The 25,858-nt window shown below is 39.0% G+C and overlaps 1 protein-coding gene across 1 annotated transcript in view; it reads right to left on the reverse strand.

The window, feature by feature from the left end:
• Positions 1 to 25,858, reverse strand: part of ITPR2 (inositol 1,4,5-trisphosphate receptor type 2) — a 594,002-nt gene that overhangs the window by 269,211 nt on the left and 298,933 nt on the right. The window contains exons 35-36 of the mRNA XM_040234592.1: positions 6,164 to 6,354; positions 473 to 615 (exon numbers count right to left, since the gene is read on the reverse strand). Of these exons, the coding sequence (XP_040090526.1) occupies positions 473 to 615; positions 6,164 to 6,354 (334 nt within the window). The remainder of the gene's footprint in view (positions 1 to 472; positions 616 to 6,163; positions 6,355 to 25,858) is intronic.

Raw genomic sequence — 25,858 nt, forward strand, 5'->3', positions numbered from 1 at the left:
TTTCTTATCTCTAAAATGAGGCCCAATCTCTCAGCGCATTTGTACAGATTAGATAACATGGGTAAGCAAACACAGAACAATAGCCCACGTAGTAAGACCTCAATAAATGCTAGTTCCCTTTCCCTCCTCTTTCTCTTAAGGAAAATCAGTGACCTTAAACTGGAATCTTTTAAAAGTTCACACCACATAGCTATAGAAAGGACTCAGAACAAAGATATTCTTTTATGTGATATTTTGTGCCCAATGATACATCTCATTTTCAGTAAATGTTAATAAATATGATAACCTGAAAATCACCAAAACGAAATTTCCACTGAATCACACGAATGATTTTGGAAGTACATTTGCAGGGATTTTAGACGCTTCACATGCTCTGTGGACTGTCATGAGGCACCAGCAGTGTCAGAAAACAGGGATGTCAGAGGCAGGCTCGGTGCGGCAGCACCTGCAGCATCTCGCTGTACCCACTTACTTGGACATGAAAGCGCCACATCTTATTCTCGCATCGCTTCCCTCAGGAAACAGCAGTTCTGGGCTGTACAACACATCAACCAACACTGAGAATTCAGCCTGCATCATCGGGCTGAATTGTTGTTCCAAGGAGGCCACTACATCCTAAGGAATAAAGCACAAGAGAAGACATGTGAAGACCTGACTCAGATTTCATCCTTTAAAAATAGGACAAGCTTATGAATACTAACCAGAAATGAGATGTGGGACTTTCAGAGAAGAGGTACCCTACTTCCCAAAGCACTGGATGTGTGTGCTTTAAGCAGAGGCTGGCTTTCTGTCTGAATACTTCCTGGATCTCCTTGTTCCTTTATATGATAAAGGAAGAGTGGGTAGCTATAGATTTCTAAGAATATACAGGAAAGATAAAAAGTCAGTAAAGCCACTGCTACAAGTACTGCAGCGTCTGGGACTGTAATACCGACAGTGCAAAAGTGAAAGTGAAAGTCTCTGTCACGTCCAGCTCTCTGTGACCCCATGGACTAAACAGTCCACGGAATTCTCCAGGCCAAAATCCTGGAATAGGTAGCTGTTCCCTTCCCCAGCGGATCTTCCAGACCCAGGAATCGAACCTGGGTCCCGTGCATTGCAGGCAGATTCTTCACCAACTGAGCAACCAGGGAAGCCCACAGACAGTACAGGTATTCATCAAACTAGAGTTAGAGTATGCTCAGGGAACAGCTAAGAAAGACTTCATGTTTGTCACTGGTCACCTGAAACTGACCATTTTTTTCCAGTGGGGGAAATTCCCTGATATATTACCTGAAGCAGTATTAGTACTATACAAGGGTTCAATGACATTTAGTAGTATTTTTAAATTATACTTTTTGACGGACACTATTGATCATCTACCAGTAGCCTTTCCTCATCCTTTTCCTTGCTAACAGAATCTCCATGTTTTTTCTCAGTCAGGCAACAACATTGTCAGGGAGAGGAGCCCCTGCCCACCTCCTCTAGAGTCAAGGTTGATTAAGCCAGTCATGGTCATTCCATTTCCCCTGCCAACAACTGGTTAGGCATGATTCTGTGACACAGTCTTGACCAATGAGACATCAAGTGAAGTCTGCTGAGTGTGAGGGTTTGTATGGAGCTGGGGAGTGGGCAGGGCAGATTCTTTAGAAACTATCTATGGCTTCTAAGATAGCCTCAGAGTGTGAAAATTCAAAGTACAAGGCAGCCCTCAAAGGACCTTTGAAGACCAGCCTTACGCTGAAAGTCCACAGACTAATGGTGGTTGGGACCCCAACCAATGAAGCTACTGAATTAAACACCTCAGGAAGAGCCCTAGTTTCAGACTTCTTGTGTGTGAAAAGATATATTTTTTATTATTTAAGCCACTTTTCGCTGTTAATTATAGCTGAAAGCAGTCAACTGACATGTTGTTTAAATTAACTATAAGCAATGATAATTTATTGAACATTATTTAATGATGAAAGCCTCCCCTTTTTGTTTTAAAATTAACTAAGAAAACAAACTGAAAAAAAAAAAAAACACTCCACAAAGCAATACTTTATTCACCCATAACTGTGGCTTTATTCTGTTAAGCAGAAAACTGACTGCCAATTGCTTATTGTTACTCTCAACATATATTTTTAAGTTATTTTCTTCCTGGTAGTCTCTTGATTTCTTATGACTAGATTTCAGGAGTTAACTTTTGTTTAACTCTTTCCTTCCCTTTTAGCAAAAGTGATCATTTCTCCTTCAATTACTAAATAAGTTTTTTGAGAAATTTCTCATAATAGTTGAGAGAGACTACCAGGGAGGGAAAAAAAAAATCACATACACAGAAACTAGATATTATACAAAGGCGAGAAGAGAATATGGTTATCAAATGTGACCACAGTTATCGTAGTTAAGAAAACATCACTAAAACATACCTCTCTTTCAGATTACCTCTCAACTTCATTTCATTCTCTAAACAAACTGGGTCTAGGCATCTATGATGTCAGTCTTTATCTCCTATTTCAATCATGGGTCAACTACATAATCTCTTTAATTCATTTTTTCCCCAATGTGAAAACCCAGGATAATGATACTAGCAATTACATAGGCTTGCTGTGAGGATTAAAAGTAAATACATACAATAGCTTCTACAATGTTTTGTAATAACCTATAATGGAAAATAATCTGAAAAATGATCACTGATATACACCTGAAGCTAATACAACACTGCAAATTAACTGTGTGAAATAGTTGCTTAGTCACGTCCAGCTAGCTCTTTGGGACCCCATGGACTGTAGCCCAACAGACCCCTCTGTCCATGGAACTCTCCAGGCAAGAATACCCGGGTGGGTTGCCATTCCCTTCTCCAGGGGATCTTCCGGACCCAGGGATGGAAACCGGTTCTCCTGCACTGCAGGCAGATTCTTTACTGTCTGAGCCACCAGGGAATCTCTCATTACCCCCCAAATTAACTATGCTTCATTTAAAAAATGGCTTAAAAAGCTAAAAAAGAAAAAACAGCCTCTAACATGTACTGGCCACTCCTTAATGTAGTAATCATTGAATACCAGTTAGCTGCAATCATCACCTAGAGAATCCAGGGACGGGGGAGCCTGGTGGGCTGTTGTCTCTGGGGTCTCACAGAGTCGGACACGACTGAAGTGACTTAACAGCAGCAGCAATCATCACCATGTTGCTAAATTCAGTGGTTACTTTTCTGTCCTCATCTTACCTAAGCATTTTACACACTGTTCCTGATTCATCAAACACTTTCTACTCTTGGTTCTGTAACATCACTTTTTTCCTTGTTTTCCATCTAGGTCCTGACTACTCCTTTACCAAATTCCTGGTCCTTTCTCTTCTATATCTACAGTTTCTTATGAGGAACCTCATGAAATTGCATGGTTTTGACATCATATGTATGCTGAAAATTCCCACATTTATATTTCCCGCATTGATCTCTTTCCAAACCACCCCAGACCCATACATCCATCTGTCTGTTTGACACATCCATATAGATACTGACATAGGCATCTCACACTTAAGATTCTCCATACAGAATCTTTTGATTCCAACTCTCCCATCCTTCCTTACCTTAGCAAATGACCTAATCATATTATACCAAGGCTCATCCTTGATTTCTCTTTCCAACAATCCACAACTCTCCCATCCATCCACCAAGCCCCAATGGCTCTAGGACCAACTATATCCAAAATTTATTATCTTCATTGCTATCACTACCCCCTTAAGCCAAGCCACCATTACCTTTTACCTGAATTAATGCAATAACTAATGAACTAGACTCACTGCTTCTGTCTGGACCCAATAGTCAATTCACCACTTGAAATCCACAGTGTTTTTTTAAAGGTAAACCAAGTCATGCCTATTTTCTGCTAAAAATCCTCAATGATTTTCCATCACATTTAGAATAAAGCCAAACACTTTATCTTGCATGGCAGTCTCTACGTGATTTGGCTCCTTATTTCGTAATACTCTCTTCCTTTGCCCACATCTGCCCCAATGGGATTCTCTTGGTTTCTCAAATCCCCAACCTCATTCCTGCCAAGGCATCACTGCATTTACTTTTCCTTTCCCATAAAGCTGTCTTTGAATAGACTCTTCCTCCTCATTTGGGTGTCAACGTCTTCTCGATGGAGAAGCACTCCCTCATTACAGGATCACTCTCCCAGTGACACTCCATCAAACTGTTATCATGATTTACTCACAGAAGTTTTAATTATCTAACATTATATCATTTACTTAGGGTTACAATGCATTTTCCATGAGGATACAGACCTCATGGTTCTATCTCCAGTACTTAACACAGTATTCATCAAATATATATTTATCCAATGATTGCCACTGACTATGCTAAAATAAGTTGAAAGCATGCCCTCTCTATGCTGGTTGACATGACAATCTCTCCCCTGAAATGTCTGCTCCCCTGTCTCTCATAAACCTGTTTGCCTCCTTTCTGACTGTGCCTTTTTTCCCTCATTTTATTTGGCCATTCTGCAACTTTTAGCTAATTTATTTAGCCTAAAAAAATGTTCTTTGTTTTTCCTATCACTATACTCTTTCTTTTAGCAACACCAACCATTACCTCCAAATATAGACCTACCTTCCAATAGATTCAGTAGCCAATAAATCTATTCACTGTGTGTTCAATGAGCACAGCCAAAATCCTTTTACTGTATTCTCTCCTTCCTTCTGACAGTCTAGGGACTACAATGTCACCTAGTCTCTAATCATCATGCCTCTTCAATGTCCCTCATGCTCCCTCTCTATCTCCATCTAAGAACCACCAGGTCTGTTGACCCTGCCTTCATCTTTTTTATAATTTTATTTAGTTAGTTAGTTATTTTTGGCTGTGCTGGGTCTTCATTGCTGTGCACGGGCTTTCTCTAGTTGTGTCAAATGGGGGTGACTACATTCATCTATTAAAACTGAATCTTCACCAACTAATCTACTCAATACCTCTTATAATATTTATTCCAGTTCATGTTGTGACCATTCTCCATGCCAAAAACTTTCCTCAAGCCATCCTCCAGTTTGTGCCATGAAATCTTTCACTGGTTATGTGAGTGGGAAGGTATCTCTTATGGGCCGAATTGTGTCCCTCTCAAAATTCATATGATAAAGCCCTAATCCTGGTGCTTTGAGGCTTCCCAGATGGTGTTAGTGGTAAAAAAAAAACAACAAAAAAACAAAAAAAAATCCACCTGCCAATGCAGGAGATGCAAGAGATGTGGGTTCAATCCCTGCACCAGGAAGATCCCCTGAAGAAGGGCATGGCAACCCACTCCAGTATTCTTGCCTGGGGAATTCCACGGGCAGAGGAGCCTGGCAGGGCTACAGCCCACGGGGCCGCAAAGACGGACACGACTGAGTGGCCGAGCACGCAGCACATACAAGCGACGCTTCAGGATGTGGCTCGATTTGGAGCCAGGGCCTTTAAAGAGGTAATTCAAGTAAAATGAATTCATATCGATGGGCTCTACTTCGAAATGACCAGGGGCCTTACAAGAAGCAATTAGGAAAGAGAAGTGAATGCGCACAGAGGGAAGACCACATGAGGACACGGTGACAAGCATGCCACCTGCGAGCCAAGGAGAGAGACCTCAGAAGGAAACAAACCTGCCAGCGCCTCGATCTTGAATTTCTAGCTCCAGAGCTGTGAGAAAGAAATTTCTGTCGGTTAAACCCCCCAGGCTGTGGTATTTCATGATGGCAGTCAGGGTAGATTAACACAATGCCTCTCTTTACTCAGTGTCCCAGAATGTCCAGGCCAAACACAGGAGTGGGATACTATGCAAATAATCTGGGAGTAAAGGTACTCACACCATTCTCATCAAAGAAATATAAAAGGATATTGAGACATGAACTGAAACAAGGTTGTAAAATATTTGTTACATGGGTCTTTATATAAATTATTCTACCAAATGTGTTACAGTTACTATTTTGATATTAAGACCCATTACCTCACTGCCAGAACACATTAAATAATACCTACTCAAAAAGAAAAAAAGAAAGACTCCCAACAACTTCTATCTGGAAGCAATGTTTTAAAAAGGATAGTGTTGGTTGGACATTGGAAAGCAAAGCCTGGTACCCAACTAGAATTTGATAGTTTTAACCATAGTTTATGTGGCCACATACATTAAAATTATAATTTAGAAAATATTAATGTCATTTCATGCTCTTACTGTACCTGTAACTTTTCAATAATATTTCTGTAATCCCAAGAAGGCCCTCCAAGAGCTTCCTTGAAGCGTGGTCCAGAGCGAGCTGACAGTCTCCAGCCCATGGCCGCTCTCTGCACCATGTTTGAATGACTCTTCATGAAAAGAGTATTCACTTGGCTGTCCAAATCCACTGGAATGGCAATTCCACGATTCTTTGCTGAAAAAGAAAGATTTAAACACTTTCCTCTTAATTTGACTAAAGTTACTTGCCTGGTATCAAAACAATTAAGATAGAACAAATACAAAAGAAAAAAACGAGACAAATTCCGATATGTAATGTAAAGCATGGTGATTATAGTTAGCCATACTATAGCGTATATTTGAAAGTTCCTAAGAGAGTAGATCTTAAATGTTCCCATTATAAGAAAAAAGAATTATGACTGTGAGATTGTTAACTAAATTTATTGTAGTAATCATTTCACAATATATACATATATCAATGACAATATTATATGCCAATTATATCTCAATGAAATGGGGAAAAAAGGAAAACTATCAAACCTTCAAGTTCTGCCATTAAATTATTTTACACAACTACAAAAGTGTTTAACTTGAAAGTGTCTCAGTTCTTAAGACCAATGATTAAAACAGACTCATTAAACATTCAAGAACTTATTTGATTTCTTGATGGTTAATGTTTAAAATATACTTTATACAGCATCAATATGGGAAAATACTGTGTAACAGTCATATATATTTGTACCTTCCTAGATGCAGAAGACAATTAAAAAGCAGACAAAAAATATATGATGAAATCCTGCCAGTCCATTTTATAAATATAATTCTTGTGTATATGTGTATGCACACACATGTAAAATGCACAAAACTGCATATGGCAAAACAACTGAGACAAGAAATAAAAAAATTGAGAAGTATGAGAAAATATGCATTGGAAAATAGTACACAGTACATGTTCCTCTTTCCAAGATCCACTGAAATTTATATTTTAATAGGCATAGTTTTTCCTGGGTGGCTCAGATGGTAAAGAATCTCCCTGCAATGGAGGACACGCAGGTTGAATCCCTCGGTTGGGAGGATCCCCTGGAGAAGGTAATGGGTACCCACTCCAGTATTCTTGCTTGGAGAATTCCATGGACAGAGGAATCTGGTGGGCTACAGTCCACGGGGTTGCAAAGAGTCAGACATGACTGACACTTTCACTTTCATTTCATATCACAATACTGAAAAACAAGATTGCTTGCCAAAAAAAAAAAATACAGAAACATTGAGGTATTTTTGCAAGCAGAATGAAGATGAGATTGGTCCATTAGAGAAAGAAGAGAAGAAATTGCTCTGCAAGAGATTAGAGTTAGAACAGGCCTTCCTAGGTTCCCAGCCAAACAATACATAGAGTGGACATGGGAGCTGGGATAGTCAGCTGGCAACTCCAGAAAGAACAACGTCTGAATAGCTAGGAAGTTCAAGCCCTCCTCTCTCTGACAGCATAAACAGAGTGACAAGCAGCAGAGGCTTTTACCCAGAGGATAAAGTTAGAGAAATGCAGAAATGTTCTCTCAAGAAACAAGAATACCTGCCGAGAAGATGCCAAATGAAGGCGTTAGGGATTGACAGAGAAGCTGAATAGGGCTGGAAGTAACTCCAAAGATCCTGATCAAAAAAGAAGAAGAATGCAGGGGAGAGGGAGGTTTTTAACCCCAGTAAAAAGAGAAAATATATCCAAGATTTCAACCCATGGGGAAAAACCTCCTGATTTTAACACTTGTTAGTACTTCTAGGTTGTTCTCTCTCTCTCTCTCTCTCTCTCTCTCTCTCTCTCTCTCTCTCTCTCTCTCTCTCTCTCTCTCACACACACACACACGTACACTACAAGAAAGCCTGTGTATCATTTTGGGGGGGGCTTCCCTGGTGGGTCAGATGGTAAAGAATCTGCCTATAATGCAGGATACCCAGGTTCATTTCCTGAGTGAGGAAGATACCTTGGAGAAGGGAATGGCTACCCACTTCTGTATTCTTCCCTCACCCAGAATTCAGGGTAAGCCTTGTCATTTACATGAGAAAGCTAGTAGAGAAACAGACTCCCAACACTGCAGCGGAAGCCGGTGCAGGTCATTTATAGATCTTTGTAAATATGACATACCACCACGAATCACAGGGAAAAGCAAGAACATTAAGAAGAGCCCTGGGACTTCCCCGACAATCCATTGGTTAAGGGTCTGCCTTGCAGTGTGGGGGACACCAGTTTGATCCCTGGTCCAGGAAGATTCCACATGACTCGGAGCGGAGCAACTAAGCCCATGGCCACAACCATTAAGCCTGCTCGCCTAGAGCCTGTGCACTAGAGAAAACTGGTGAGAAGCAACAGAAACCCAGAACAGCCAACACATAAATGAACATTTTTTAAAAGAGAAAAACAAATATCACATATTAATGTATGTATGTGGAATCTAGAAAATGGTACAGATGATCTTGTTTGTAAAGCAGAAATAGAGGCACAGATGTAGAGAACAAACGTACGGACACCAAATGGGAAAGGGAGTAAGACGAATTGGGAGACTGGGATTGACACATATGCACTTCTAGGAATAAAACAGACTATCTAATGAGAACCTACTGTACAGCTCAGGGAACTCTACTCAGGGCTCTCTGGTGACCTAAATGGAAAGGAAATTCAAAAAAGAGACAGTATTTATATACGCACAGCTGATTCACTCTGCTGTACAGTAGAAACTTACACGACACTGTAAAGCAAGAATACTCCAATAAAAACTAATTAAAACAAACACAGGGAAGACACACACAAAAATTCAAATAATTCTAATTATGTCCTCGGAAAATGTGAGCACACATCACCTTCAAAAAAATAGAAAATAAAAACAAGAAAGCAATCTTGGAAATTAAAATGATTGCATAGATTGTACAAAAGAAATTTCAAAAGTGGCTGAAAAAGATAGGAATAAGGACCCCCTGGTGGTTCAGGTGGTAAAGAATCTGCCTGCAGTGCAGGAGACCCAGATTTGATCCCTGAGTTGGAAAGATCTCCTAGAGAATAAAATGGGCTATCCACTGCAATATTCTTGCCTGGAAAATTCCATGGACACAGTTGCCTGGCATGCTACAGTCCACGGGGCTGCAAAAAGTCAGACACGACGGAGCAACTAACTAATACTTTAATAACTGGGAAACTCAAGGAATCTTCCACAACACAAAGCATAAAAGAGTCAAAGGGACAATATAAAGAAGATAAAAAGATGGAAATACTTTGTTAAAAAAAAATAGTACATCTAGAATTACTGTGGTGCTAAATGGAATAAGCATTTGTTATCTAGAAAATTCACTCATGTGAAAAGACTTGAAGACTCATAATAATAGATGAAGTATTATAATAGACCGCATTTTAAATAAAATGTGTGAATGTTAGTCGCTCAGTCATGTCCAACTCCCCTGGACTGTGGCCCACCAGGCTCCTCGGTCCATGGGATTCTCCAGACAAGAATACTGGAGGGGGTTGCCATTTCCTTCTCCATTAAATAAAATAACTATGCATAAAAGTGTGTCCAGGGGAAACTAAAACAGAGAGAAAATGAAATAAGGAGGGTCACCCAAGAAGTCAAATATCTAATAAATGTAAGCTCCGGAAAGAAACATCTGAGACAATGGAAGAGAAGAAATGATTAAGAAAACATAGAAGACAATTAATTACTTTGAGTTGAAAAAAAATGCAAGTCTTAACTGAAACGGTCTACTGTGTGTGTTAAACAGGATTAAATAACCATATTGTTCATATTCCAACTGGACTTCCCTGGTGGCTCAGCCAGTAAAGTGTCTGCCCATAATGCGGGAGACCTGGGTTCGATCCCTGGGTCAGGAAGATCCCGTGGAGAAGGAAATGGCAACCCACTCCAGTACTCTTGCCTGGAAAATTCCATGAACTGAGGAGCGTGATAGGCTACAGTGCATGGGGTCGCAAAGAGTCGGACAAGACTGAGCGACTTCGCTTTCACTTTCACAGTGTCAGACTTTATTTTGGGGGGCTCCCAAATCACTGCAGATGGTGATTGTAGCCATGAAATTAAAAAACACTTACTTCTTGGAAGGGAAGTTATGACCAACCTAGATAGCATATTCAAAAGCAGAGACATTACTTTGCCGACTAAGGTCCATCTAGTCAAGGCTATGGTTTTTCCAATGGTCATGATGGATGTGAGAGTTGGACTGGGAAGAAGGCTGAGCACTGAAGTTAATGCTTTTGAACTGTGGTGCTGGAGAAGACTCTTGAGAGTCCCTTGGACTACAAGGAGATCCAACCAGTCCATTCCAAAGGAGATCAGTCCTGGGTGTTCTTTGGAAGGAATGATGCTACAGCTGAAACTCCAGTACTTTGGCTACCTCATGCGAAGAGTTGACTCATTGGAAAAGACTCTGATGCTGGGAGGGATTGGGGGCAAGAGGAGAAGGGGACGACAGAGGATGAGATGGCTGGATGGCATCACCGACTTGATGGACGTGAGTTTGAGTGAACTCCGGGAGTTGGTGATAGACAGGGAGGCCTGGCGTGCTGCAATTCATGAGGTAGCAAAGAGTTGGACACGACTGAGCAACTGAACTGAACTGAACTGAAGATATTTCATTGTATTTCAGAACAGAATAGAAACGTCACAAGTCATAATAATGCAGACCAGTAATCTAGAAAGCAATCATTGGAACACAAAGTGTGCGAAAAAAAGGTGAAAAATGAAGAAGTGTTAATTTCCTGATTTTCCACAGTGTGAAGATAAAGACATTATTTAGACCTGTTATTCAAGGGATAGGGATAAAAAGATATTCTTTAAAGTTAAAATAATAATCACTAGAAGATTTCTTTAATGGAAATAGGAGGGAAGGAATAAAAAGAAATGAGAGTGAGTGAGAATGAGAGGATCTGGTTTGCTTCATATAATAGAAGGAAAGTAACAGCAGTGGCAATACTGTTCCTCTTGGTGAAAATTTTGTGATGCTCAGAGATACTTAAAAACTTCTTTGAAAATATATAATTTTAGCTGCCAAGACAAAAAGTTCCCAATTTAGACAGGAGCTCAAGCTAAAGTTTTAAGGAAACAATAACAGCTCTAACCCAAGCCTAAACGATCAATTGTACTACTATCCAAATTTCCCAAGTGAATATTTTCCTAATATTCCTTATAAATTTCCCTTTTCCACAGCATACAATGTCTCTGCTTCTGTCCATCACATACAGCAAAGCAAATGCACTCCAGTCCCATCTGAAGGACCAACAGCCTCAAAATGGCCAAGCTGCACATCTTTTTTAAATACTTAATTCTTACTTGACTGATTCACCCATAATGACTGCTTCACACATTTGCTGGGTTTGCTCTAAACATTCAAAAGTCTAACAGAAGACAATATTCCTTATATGTTATTTTCTAAGCAACAGAAAATAAGAAAAATTATAGAATTTAAAGTGTTAGTTACTCAGTCGTGTCTTGACTCTTTGCAAGCCCTTGGACTGTAGCCTGCCAGGCTCCTCTGTCCATGGTTAATACATGCTTCTGAACTGCTGTGCTGGAGAAGACTCTTGAGAGCCCCTCGGGCAGCAAGGAGATCAAACCAGTTAATCCTAAAGGAAAGCAACCCTGAATGAATATTTATTGGAAGGACTGATGCTGAAGCTTTAACACTTTTGCCACCTGATGTGAAGAGTCAACTCATTGGAAAAAGACTCTGATGCTGGAAAAAATTGAGGGCAGGAGAAAAAAGAGGTGACAGAGGATGAGATGGTTGGATGGCATCACTGATTCAATGGGCATTCGTCTGAGCAAACTCTGGGAGATAGTGAAGGACAGGAAAGCCTGGCGTGCTGCAGTTGGGGACACAAAGAGTCAGAGACAACTTAGCAGCTGAACAAAAACAACATAAAACTTAAAACTGCTGAAAACATATTGCAACCCAGTTTTCACAAATGTTTAAACAAAGGGGATAGATTTACCTCCCCTTTAGTAACCAGATGTTAGATACAACTAACCATCAAATGAGTGTGTGCTGCTATGAATACAACTTACACAAAGATGTACCTAAAAAGTATTTTTCTAATGACACCAGTGAAGATGTAATCCAGTGGTGTGTGAGTGCATGCTACATTGCTCCAGTCATGTCTGACTCTTTGCAACCCTATGGACTGTAGCCCGCCAGGCTCCTCTGTCCATGGGATTCTCCAGGTAAGAATACTGGAGTGGGTTGCTGTGCCCTCCTTCAGGATATCTTCCTAATCCAGGGATCGAACCCGCATGTCTTACATCTCCTGCACTGGCAGGCAGGTTATTTACCACTAGTGCCACCCCAGGATATGAAGCCCCCCATCAGTGTGGTCAAGAAAATCTCATCCCCTACCCCCTCCTCATATATCCCATGAGCTGCTACCACTATTCTACTATGGCCAGCAGCAAGGAGACACCACTATCCCAAACTTTGTTGAAAGGGTGTTTCTGTCCCCCAAACTGAATCACTCTAGCTGGTTTTTTCTAGCCTTCTGTCTTGGCACAAATTGCAAGATATACATTAACTGACTAAAATAAACCCTACTTTCTCATGCCCAAAGGTAAACTCTAGTCAAATAAATCACAATTTCCAGGCAATAAAAGAAAATCAATTAACCAACTGGAGAAAGGAGAATTTGAGTTAAAATAAGTCAGCTGTGTAGATAATTATAAAACTTTTTCAAACAATTGTAAAAATATCATTACCTTTAAGACATGGCCTAAAATAGATTCTCAGCACTGTCAAAATATTATAAAGATTAAGTTGAAAGCAAAGCTGACAATGCTAATTTAGTTTTCTATATATAGTTTAACAATTAAAGCAGAAATTTGTGGCTAGGAAAAGAAAGGAATTAATTCATGATCTTACTTTACAAGAACATTAATAACTAGAATAATATTTTTCTAATATAACCAAAAATATGATCCACATTTAGCTTCCATTTATTGAGGTAGAAAACATTCTGATATAAATATCAGAATGTGAATTGAAATGTGAACTAGGATGTATTTTGGGGGTTAATGGTTTCCACACCTCCTATCTCCAATCAAAAAAAACCTAATGAGTTACCAACAGTCAATCATTCTTCCAGCATGTGGCATTAACTCCAACTGTGCTTTAGTGGTCATATAAAAGTTTAAAATATTTAAAAAATAAATATTCCTATTTCACCCCTAAGCTAGAATGCAACTAAGATACTATCTCATTAAGGGTATTTTGTCAGAGAATAAGTATATGGATTTCTTTAAAATCACATAAGAGAGAAGATGGGTTGTTATTAACAATTTATCTTTTACAGTGTTCTGCCCAGAGATGGCTAGTTCTCTAAAATGATTTATCTTTATTCATAGGTATTGTGATTACTGGGCTAACTGACTAATTAGGCTTACAAATCCTGAAAATTCTCTAGGTATGACAAAATTACTTTAAGATATAATTAAAATCTATTTTTAATTATTATTCATTAAATATTGCATATTCTGTGATATTTTTAAATTAGACCAAATTAGTGGTAGCAAATGGCAAATGAAGATCTCTGAGAATACATGAATTACAGTGGTAAGTGCAACAGGAAAAAAATGTTTAGATAGATAAATTGACAGGTTGGGGAAAATGCAACAGAAAGTGTAAGCATTTATTAATAACACTTGGTTTGTTGTCAAGCACCCCTGTACAGGCTCAGAAGAATAAGAATGGCTACTGCCCAAGAAAGATAAGTGAACAGAGTGGTACCTTTTCTGAATCAGGTAAAAATATCCAGGATAAATCACAACTGAAACACTAGCATTCTTAAATATGAAGAACACTAAGTACACAAATTGTATCTTTCCTGTTTGGTACTCAATCTACACTTAAATGACTCCTCAATTAAATAAAGAAAATTTTATTACAAGTATTGGAGAGGATGTGGAGAAAAAGGAACCCTTGTGCACTGTTGCTGCTGCTGCTGCTGCTGCTGCTGCTGCCAAGTCGCTTCAGTCGTGTCTGACTCTGCGTGACCCCATAGACGGCAGCCCACCAGGCTCCGCCATCCCTGGGATTCTCCAGGCAAGAACACTGGAGTGAGTTGCTATTTCCTTCTCCAATGCAGGAAAATGAAAAGTGAAAGGGAAGCTGCTCGGTCGTGTCCAACTCTGTGCGACCCCACGGACTACAGCCCACCAGGCTCCTCCACCCATGGGATTTTCCCAGGCAAGAGCACTGGAGTGGGCTGCTGTTGCTGTTGGTGGGCATACAAATTTGATGAAGGGGTAAACAGTGTGGAGGTTCCTCCAAAAATTAAAAATAGAACTGCCATGATCCACATATTCTACTTCCAGGTATTTATCCAAAGAAAATGAAAACACTAACCCCGAAGGTACATACACCACTATGTTCACCGCAGCATTACTTACAACAGCCAAGAAATGAGAGCAACCCAAGTGTCTGTCAATGTATGATGCATGGATAAAGAAAATATCACACACACACACAAACTGGAAACTATTCAACCATAAAAAAAGAAGGAACTCTTGCCATTTGAGACAGCATGGACACATCTGGAGGTTACTGTGCTAAGTGAAATCAGAGAGAAACACAAATACCACACGATTTCACTTACATGTGGAAGCTAAAAAACAAAGCAAATGAACACACAAATCAAAACAAAACTCAAAGATCTAGAGAACAGCTCAGAGGAGAAGGGGTTTACAAAGTGCGCGTAAAGAGTCAAGGCAGTCCAAACACATGGTGAAGGATGGAAACTATACTTATTGTGGTGATCACTTCATAGTGTGTAAAAATGTCAAATTATTGTGTTCTAAGCCTGAAACTAGTGTACTGTTATATACCAATTTTACCTAAATTTAAAAATAATATATAATTTTGTGGGTTATGTAAGAACTAGTATTGGCACACCTGACTATTCATCTGGAAAAAATTAGGTTGATTTCACATCCTCTATCTTACAACTAAATATATTCCAGATAACTCAAAATTGTAAACAGCTACACCAAAAAACAGACAGACAAGGCAAACTAAAACCATGAAAATTCTCAATGGGAATTAAAAAAACAACATCTTAGGCTTATCAAGGCTATTCTGGAAGATGAAACAAAATCTAAAAAGCCTACAAGTTCAGGATGGGGAAAATGTGTACACCCGTGGCAGATTCATGTTGATGTATGTCAAAATCAATACAATATTATAAAGTAATTAGCCTCCAATTAAAATAAATAAATTTAAATTAAAAAAAGAAAAATGAATGGAAAAAAACAATGAAAGAAATCAAAGATAACACAAATAGATGGAGAAATATACCATGTTCATGGCTCAGAAGAATCAATATAGTGAAAATGAGTATACTACCCAAAGCAATCTATAGATTCAATGCAATCCCTATCAAGCTACCAATGGTATTATTCACAGAACTAGAATAAATAATTTCACAATTTGTATGGAAATACAAAAAACCTTGAATAGCCAAAGCAATCTTGAGAAAGAAGAATGGAACTGGAGGAATCAACCTGCCTGACTTCAGACTATACTACAAAGCTACAGTCATTAAGACAGTATGGTACTGGCACAAAAACAGAAATATAGATCAATGGAACAAAACAGAAAGCCCAGAGTTAAATCCATGCACCTACAGACACCTTATCTTTGACAAAGGAGGCAAGAATATACAATGGAGAAAAGACAATCTCTTTAACAAGTGGTGCTGGGAAAACTGGTCAACCACTTGTAAAAGAATGAAACTAGAACACTTTCTAACACCATACACAAAAATAAACTCAAAATGGATTAAAGATCTAAATGTAAGACCAGAAACTGTAAAAGTCCTAGAGGAAAATATAGGAAAAACACTCTCATCCTGCACAGCAGGATCCTCTATGACCCACGTCCCAGAGTAATGGAAATAAAAGCAAAAATAAACAAATGGGACCTAATTCAACTTAAAAGCTTCTGCACAACAAAGGAAACTCTAAGCAAGGTGAAAAGACAGCCTTCAGAATGGGAGAAAATAATAGCAAATGAAGCAACTGACAAAGAATTAATCTCAAAAATATACAAGCAGCTCATGCAACTCAATTCCAGAAAAATAAATGACCCAATCAAAAAATGGCCCAAACAACTAAACAGACATTACTTCAAAGAAGACATACAGATGGCTAACAAACACATGAAAAGACGCTCAACATCACTCATTATCAGAGAAATGCAAACCAAAACCACAATGAGGTGCCATCTCAGGCTGGTCAGGAAGGCTGCTATCAAAAAGTCTACAAACAATAAATGCTGGAAAGGGTGTGGAGAAAAGGGAACCCTCTTACACTGTTGGAGAAGGAAATGGCAACCCACTCCAGTATTCTTGCCTGGAGAATCTCATGGACGGAGGAACTTGGTGGGCTACAGTCCACGGGTTACAAAGAGTCGGACACGACTGAGCGACTTCACTTTCACTTTCACTTACACTGTTGGTGGGAATGCAAACTAGTACAGCCACTATGGAGAACAGTGTAGAGATTCCTTAAAAAACTGGAAATAGAACTGCTGTATGACCCAGCAATCCCACTGCTGGGCATACACACTGAGGAAACTGGAATTGAAAGAGACACGTGTACCCTAACGTTCATCGAAGCACTGGTTAGAATAGCCAGGACATGGAAGCAGCCTAGATGTCCATCAGCAGATGAATGGATAAGAAAGCTGTGGTACCTATATATAATGGAATATTACTCAGCTATTAAAAAGAATGTTTTAGAATCAGTTCTAATGAGGTGGATGAAACTGGAGCCTATTATACAGAGTGAAGTAAGTCAGAAAGAAAAACACCAGTACAGTGTAGTAACACATATATATGGAATTTAGAAAGATGGTAATGATGACCCTATATGCAAGACTGCAAAAGAGACACGGATGTAAAGAACAGACTTTTGGACTCTGTGGGAGAAGGCGAGGGGGGGATGATTTGAGAGAATAGCATTGAAACATGTCTATTACCATATGTGAAATAGATCACCAGTCCCGGTTCAATGCATGAGACAGGGTGCTCAGGGCTGGAGCACTGGGATGACCCTGAGGGATGGGATGGGGAGCGAGGTGGTAGCGGGGTTCAGGATGGGAAACACATGTACACCCATGGCTGATTCATGTGAATGTATGGAAAAAACCACCACAATATTATAAAGTAATTAGCCTCCAATTAAAATTTTTTAAAAAGAAAATAATTTCTACATGCAAAAAAAAAAAATTCAAATGACAAATGAAAAACTGAGAAAAAAATATTGGCTACTTACAGGCAAAGAGCTCATTTAATTAATAGCTAAAGGGCTATGCAGACTATTGGGAAAAAAAAAAACTTTACAAAAAGTAAATAAAAAAGTGACAGTTCACAGAAAAGGAAATACCAATGACTCAATCATACGGAAAGGTTTGGTTTTTTTTCCCTTATTTGTAAGAAGAGAGACACAAATTAAATCTATATGAATACTTTTACTTAAAAGATTTGCAAAGATCTAAGAATCCAATAACACACCATATTATCAAGGAGATAAATTATCTCCTGCATTGTTTGCGGCATATAAATTGATCAATCTCGACAGACTACAGTATCTGTCAAAACTATAATATCCAGAAATTCTATCCCTAGGTATTTATCTTATTCTTCCTCATGAGCAAAGTGATTAGAAACAATATAAATAATAATGGGGTTAAATAAATTAGAATATAGGCACACAATAGGATATTATGCAGCCAATGACAAGAGTAGAATATTCATTCATTTGTATTCACTCAGGTATTTTATTCATATAATAAATATTCATCGATCTACCATGCTCTAGCCACAGTGTCAGATTCTTGAACTTTGTAACAGATAAAGCACTTAGCTTTGTTTTTTACTGAAGTATGATTGCTTTACAATGTTGCATTAGTTTCTTCTGTACAAGGAAATAAATCAGCTATATGTAGACAGGTGAAAGTGAAAGTGAAGTCTCTCAGTCGTGTCCAACTCTTTGCGACCCCGTGTACTGTAGCCCACCAGGCTCCTCCGTCCATGGGATTCTCCAGGCAAGAATACTGGAGTGGGTTGCCATTTCCTTCTCCAGGAGATCTTCCCAACCCAGGGATTGAACCAGGGTCTCCCGCATTGCAGGCAGATGCTTTAACCTCTGAGCCACCAGGGAAGCCCTATGTAGACAGGTATCATCTCCCTTTTGTGCCTCCTTCCTACTCTACCCCATCCCACTTATCTAGTTTTATTCTGCTTTGTGATTTCTGTACATGTTACATTTACCCTCAATGTACTAGATATTCACTGAGGGCAAGAAATATGGTTTCCCAGACTGTATATCCCTAAAACTAGAGTAATGTTTTCCAGATAATGAGGGCTCATTATCAATAGCTGAATTAATAAATACATGAAAAAGTTTATAAAATTTGTCCTAGCTTTTCCTTCAGATTTAATTTTTTAAGTAATATGGAGTTTTAAATTTTCCATTATTACTTTAAAACCATAATTATAGAGATACAATATGTCAAATACTTTAAACAATCAGTCATAACATCTAGAGAGATGAAAATAGACACACTGATTTAAGAGAGATTGAATTTCTCTTCTCAAAGGGTTAATGTTTTACATACATTCAAATTTGGGGGCATGACTGGCTTGAAGATTGACGTTCATTATTCAAATCATTTGTAACAGATATTTTGCAAAATTTCCATTTGGAAAAATGATTATGTTTTTAACAAAGTACCCAATATTAATCCCCTCAAATCATTTGAAGGTTATGGAACAAAATCCTTTTTTAAATGAAATAAAATGGGAGTAATCCTTGGATGCTTTTTCTCAAAGTAGTTCTAACATGTGCTATTGTATTTTATACAAATGAATAAATTGAAGAACAGTAACTGACTAATGAACTTAACATCCTGATCAATTTTTGTACTTTAAAGGTATAATACAATGTTATTTAAACTGATTTCTGATAGCAGAGCATCACAAATGCCTGCTAGTATGTCAGTTTAGAAGGGGTTCACACCTGCCTGTGTGACCAAACGAGCTACCTAACCTTGCTAACCTCATGCCTCCATCTTTAAAATGGGCCTGCGGATTATGTCCACATCACAGGGTTTACCACAGTGTCTAACACTAATAACAAGGCTGCCCAGGTGGCTCAGTGGTAAAGAATCTGCCTCCAATGCAGGAGCTGCGGGAGATGCAGGTTTGATCCCTGGATCAGGAAGATCCCCTGGGGAAAGAAATGGCAACCCACTCCAGTATTCTTGCTTGGGAAATCTCATGGACAGAGGAGCCCAGTGGGTTACAGTTCACGGGGTCACAAAGAGTCAGACACAACTGAGTTACTGATCATATATACATGCAATAACACTAATCAATGCTCCCCACTCCCAGTAAGGTAAGTTCTGACCTAGTAAATGCTTTTGCTGTTTTTACTACCTTTTGTATCTAATGTATAAATATGAAAGAGAATGAAATATTTTTGATGATAGAAGAGTTCAGCCAATATACTTGAGAGCACTTTACAAATGACAAAATGTTACGTAAATATAACTAGAATAGACAATATAATAATTATCTGCCTTTATAAGAATGTGTTTACCAGTTTGTAAATGCACTGAAATTTTGCTTTATAAAAATTAGGTATTCTCTTTGACTTTGTAACATTTTTCTTAAATATATATATTCACTGTTTTCTTTAATATAAATTCATACATATTTCAATTGTAATAAATGCCTCTTTGTATTCTTAAAGAAGAGCTGAAACACAAAAATGACTTTGCACCTGGAGATCCAACCAGTCCATCCTGAAGGAGATCAACCCTGGGATTTCTCTGGAGGGAATGATGCTAAAGCTGAAACTCCAGTACTTTGGCCACCTCATGAGAAGAGTTGACTCATTGGAAAAAAACTCTGATGCTGGGAGGGATTAGGGGCAGGAGGAGAAGGGGACGACAGAGGATGAGATGGCTGGATGGCATCACTGATTCGATGGACGTGAGTCTGAGTGAACTCCAGGAGATGGTGGTGAAAAGGGAGGCCTGGCGTGCTGTGATTCATGGGGTCGCAAAGAATCGGACACGACTGAGCGACTGAACTGAACTGAACTGTAACACGTCAGACAGATCCCTACCTGGTGAGCCAAACTGCCATAGTCCTAGTTTATATGTTGGGGCTTTCTAAGAAAGGACTCTGGAGCAACCTGGTACAGCATCAACTTCATACTCAGAGAAACTTGGGTTTAAAATCCAGCTCAACTTATTAATCAGGTAAGTTATTTAACCTTTCTATGTCTAAAGTTCACCATCTGCAAAAATATCTATCTCAGGGATTACTGTCAGTCAACAACATTCAAAAACCAGCTATGTCAGAACCAGACTCTTTAAAGCAGAAGCAATTAGTGAATCAAGCAAAATCCCTGATTTTATATTTTATATTCTAAAGGGAGAAGCAGACAACAAAGAGGTAAACAAACAAACAAGGTGCTTTCAAACAGTGGTAAGGGCTAAGACGAAAATAAAACAGCCAGACAGGACAAGGGGTAGGAAGAAGCTGGAAAACTACATATGGAAAACTATATCTGGGACACTTCACTGAGGATTTAACATTTGAACATGTCATCATATGGGAGAGAAGGATTCAAATAACGGGAATAGTACATGCAAAAGCCCTGGGATGAGAAAAAGGTTTACAGATGAGAAACGGAATGTCAGCCAATGTGGGTGGATCAGAGATGGAGATAGGGAAATGAGAGAAAGTAGTAGCAGACTAAACTCAGATGATGAAGGTCTTTCTAGGTCATGACAAGGAATAGGAATTTTTAGTGCAATGGAAAGTTTTACATAAATGACTGATATGATTTGATTTACATTTTAAGATCACTATAACTACTATATAGAAAATGGATTGTAGTGAGACTGGGGTAGAGGTAGGGTATTCAGTAAATGAGATTCTTCTGTAATCCATGTCATATCATAGTGCATTTGAAAAGACTGTCTGACAAGAGAACAAAAAAACTGATGGATTTTGGAAGTGGAACCAGTAGAACTTGCTATTGTATTTAACAGAAGTGAACAAAAGGGAAGAGTCACATGTGACTCCTAAGATTTTAAAAACGTACTAACTGTAAATAGTTATTCTTTGAACTGGGACAAAAATCTGTCTCCTAGGGAGTTTCCTGGCAGTCCAATGGTTAGGACTTGGTGCTTCCACTGCCAAGGTTCAATCCCTGGTCAGGGAACTGAGATCCCATAAGTTGTGTGGCATGGTCAAAAAAAAAAAATTTTTTTTTTAATCTGCCTTTTTCAGTTGCCATATATTAATTACAATCCTATTCCTGGGAACCTGTAAAGGGAATCCATTCATACCTTCAAATGTTGGAAGATAAGACTTCTTTTTTGTCTAAATTTTTTCAAATGTTTTCAAACACTGTTAGAGGAAGCACACTGACTGAAACCACCCATCCTGGCCAGGCACCATAGTAACCATTTGCATGAGTTGTTTTATAACAGGAGGTCCTGGTAAGTAACATGGAACTAATAAGCCACCACCAACCGGAAGAGTTTGGCAAAGGTCAAAAGGAGACGCTGCAAGTCCAACCACCTCCCAGCATCCTTCTCACTGGCATCCACCTTGGCTGAACAAGGCGTGCACCACCAGGAAGGACTCTGAGTCAGAATGATTGCCTAAAGACAACGTGGAAACTAATCCCATCACCATAAAACTGCAAGTCAGGAGCCACATGGCAGAGCAGCTCTTCTGGTTTCCCTTACCTTACTGCTCTCCACCTGGGTGCCCTTTCCCAATAAATCTCTTGCTTTGTCAGCACATGTGTCTCCTTGGACAATTCATTTCCAAGTGTTAGACAAGAGCCCAGTTTCATGTCCTAGAAAGGGTCCACCTTCATGCAACATCACTACATAAGTAAGGGAGGTTTAGATCCCTTTACAACCACAGATGCTCATTTACGAATGCTTTCATTTTGATGATGTGTTTTTCCATGAAGCATATCCACCAATAAACAACAAAAAAAGATGTGGTTGACCCATCACTCATTGGAAAAGACCCTGATGCTGGGAAAGAGCATCAGGAAGGCAGGAGGAGAAGAGGATGAAAGAGGATGAGATGGTTGGATGGCATCACCAACTCAATGGACATGAGTTTGTGGAAGCTCCAGGAAACAATGAAGGACAGGGAAGCCTGGCATGCTTCCCTGTAGTCCATGGGGTTGCATTGAGTTGGACATGACTTGGTAACTGAACAACAAAAACCCATCACAAAGCAGAATTTGCTTTTCACTTTTTCATCATAGACAATACCTTTTATTAATGTATTTTTCACAGACATTTCATAGTCGTTGTCCCTCAAAATCTAGTAGATTAATACTTAACGATGGTATAAGCTAGGATAAAGTTAAGACTGTAAGAAAAGTATAAATGGTCAAATGGGGATGAGTTCAGATCTGGACCTGTAAGTCAGAAATGGCTTTAATGGAGAAATTTGAACAATAAAAATTTTCTAGTAATGGAAAAGATACTGACAAATGGCAATGGTGGAAACTGGAGAGAAAAAGAGACTTATTATGGGAGCAGTATCTGGGGCAGAATATCCAGTTCTCTGTGAGGGGTTGAGAAGCAGTGAGCAACTAGTCAAAGGAGGAGGCAGGGCTGTGCTGGCAAGGCCACAAATGTGCAATGAGGAATCCATCCTAGCTTATTGGACAAAGGGATGCTGCTGAAGGCTGAGGACTTTGTTGTTGATGTTTTTAAAACAACAGAATTTCACATCAAGATTATTCTGGTAGCATATTTTTTTTAAGTGAGGAAAGAACACAGCATGCCTATGTGGTCCAAAAGGAAGTAAAGAGGGGTCAAACTAGGCCATTATGGAGTAGGAGAGGGGGACAAATGCAGACGGATAGTTTCCTAACTGTTCAGTTGGAAACAACAAATGAGGAATTGGAAGGAAATATGCTTGCCATTTGCAGCACCATGGATGGACCTAGAGATTTTCATACTAAGTGAAGTGAGTCAGACAGGGAAAGACAAATATCATATGATATCACTTATATGTGAAATTCTAGAAAATGATGTAAATGAACTTCTTAACAAAACAGAAACAGACTCACAGACACAGAAAAAAAATTAATGGTTCTCCCAACAGATCACAGAAGAAATCAAAAAGGAAATCAAAGTATGCATAGAAACAAATGAAAATGAAAACACAACTCAAAACCTATGGGATTCAATTCAGCAAGAGCAGTGGTAAGAGGAAGGATAACAGCAATACAAGCTTACCTCAAGAAACAAGAAAAACATCAAATAAACAACCTAACCTTACACCTAAAGCAACTAGAAAAAGAAGAAATTAAGAATCCAAAAGTTAGCGGAAGGAAAGAAATCATAAAAATCAGAGCAGAAATAAATGAAAAAGAAACAAAGGAGATTATAGTAAAATCAACGAAACTAAAAGCTGGTTCTTTGAGAAGATTATAAAATAGGCAAACCATTAGCCAGATTCATCAAGAAAAAAGGGAGAAGAATCAAATCAATAAAATTAGAAATGAAAATGGAGAAACCACGACAACACAGAAATACAAAGGATTATAAGAAACTACTATCAGCAACTATATGCCAATAAAATGGACAACTTGGAAGAAATGGACGAATTCTTAGAAAAGTATAACCTTCCAAAACTGAACCAGGAAGAAATAGACAATCTTAACAGACCCATCACAAGCATGGAAATCGAAACTGTAATCAAAAATCTTCCAACAAAAATCTAGGACCAGATGGCTTCACAGGTGAATTCTACCAAAAATTTAGAGAAGAGCCAACACCTATCCTGGAGAAGGCAATGGCACCCTACTCCAGTACTCTTGCCTGGAAAATCCCATGGACGGAGGAGCCTGGTGGGCTGCAGTCCATGGGGTTGCTATGAGTCGGACATGACTAAGTGACTTTACTTTCACTTTTCACTTTCATGCATTGGAGAAGGAAATGGCAACCCACTCCAGTGCTCTTGTCTGGAGAATCCCAGGGACAGAGGAGCCTGGTGGGCTGCCGTCTATGGGGTCGCAACAGAGTCAGACACGACTGAAGCGTCTTAGCAGCAGCAGCAGCAGCAACACCTATCCTATTCAAACTCTTCCAAAAAATTGCAAAAGAAAGTAAACTCCCAAACTCATTCTATGAGGCCACCATCACCCTAATACCAAAACCAGACAAATGTGCCACAAAAAAAGAAAACTGCAGGCCAATTATCACTGATGAACATAGATGTATGTTCATCCTCAACAAAAGTCTAGCAAACAGAATCCAACAACATATTAAAAAGATCATACATCATGACCAAGTGGGCTTTATCCCAGGGATGCAAGGAGAACAGTCTTCTGGACTCTATGGGAGAAGCTGAGTGTGGGATGATTTGAAAGAATAGCCCTGAAACATGTATATTACTATATGTGAAACAGATGACCAGTCTAACTTTGAAGCATGAAACAGGGCATTCAAAGCTGGTGCACTGGGACAACCCAGAGGATGTGGGGTGGGGGCGGGGGAGGTTTGGGATGAGGGAACACAAGTACACTCATGGCTGATTCATGTCAATGTATGGCAAAAGCCACTACAATATTGTAAAGTAATCAGCCTCCAATTAAAACAAATAAATTTTTAAAAATAAATAAAGATAATATATTTTAAAAAGAAAACAAATTTAATGGTCGTAAAGGGGAAAAGTGGCAGGGGGCAGGGGGAGTGATAAACTAGGAATTTGGGATTAACATATACATATTACTGCACATAAAACCTTAATAGATAACCAACAAGATTCTACTATATAGCACAAGGAACTATATTCAATAAATTGCAATAACCTATAATGGAAAATAACCTTAAAAAGTGTGTCTGTGTGTGCACGCGCACACACAAATGCACGCACAACTGAACCACTCAGCTGGGCACCTAAAACACTGCAAATCAAGTATATTTCAATTTAAAAAAAACATGCTTTCACACAAAGATAAAACTGAGACTTTATACCAAAGCATTCTTCCAAACCTACTTTGATTATCGACTTAAGATATTTTTTGGACTTCCTTTCACGTGTGTCTCTATAGCATACAAAAAGAGACTAAAATTTCCTGTTAAATCATAAAGAGTAAAGGAAATGGTAGAAAATGAAGTCCTGTAACATAAAAATAAATTCTATTCTTAGACTGTAGAGTTTCAGTGACTGTTTTAAACTTCCAAAGTTGTGCCACCCTGCTCTGCAAGAACTCGCCTGACTACAACACTGGAATTGCAACTCAGACGGAAACTACAGCATGGCATCTCACTTGTGGCTCAGAGCTCTTCATCTCTCAATTTGTAAGTGGTATGAACAGCATACCCTCCATGCCCCATATTTCCCCCCATGGTATTTGCTGAATATCAACGCTTAGGGAAGAAGAGGAGGAGACAAAAAGGAAGTGAAAAAAAAGGGGGGGAGGAGAAAGAAGAAAGGGGAGAGAAGAAGCAGGAAGATGAGGAGGAAGACGGGAGACTGCCTTAAAATGTAAAATACAGAAACATACTTGACAGCAAAGACAATGCAAAAAAAAATTCCTTTGTAAAAACAAATCATCATATTTTTTTGCTTTTCCTTTAGATTATCTTTTGATGGTTAA

Source organism: Oryx dammah, unplaced genomic scaffold (genome assembly GCF_014754425.2).
Source record: "Oryx dammah isolate SB20612 unplaced genomic scaffold, SCBI_Odam_1.1 HiC_scaffold_29, whole genome shotgun sequence".
NCBI lineage: Eukaryota > Metazoa > Chordata > Mammalia > Artiodactyla > Bovidae > Oryx > Oryx dammah.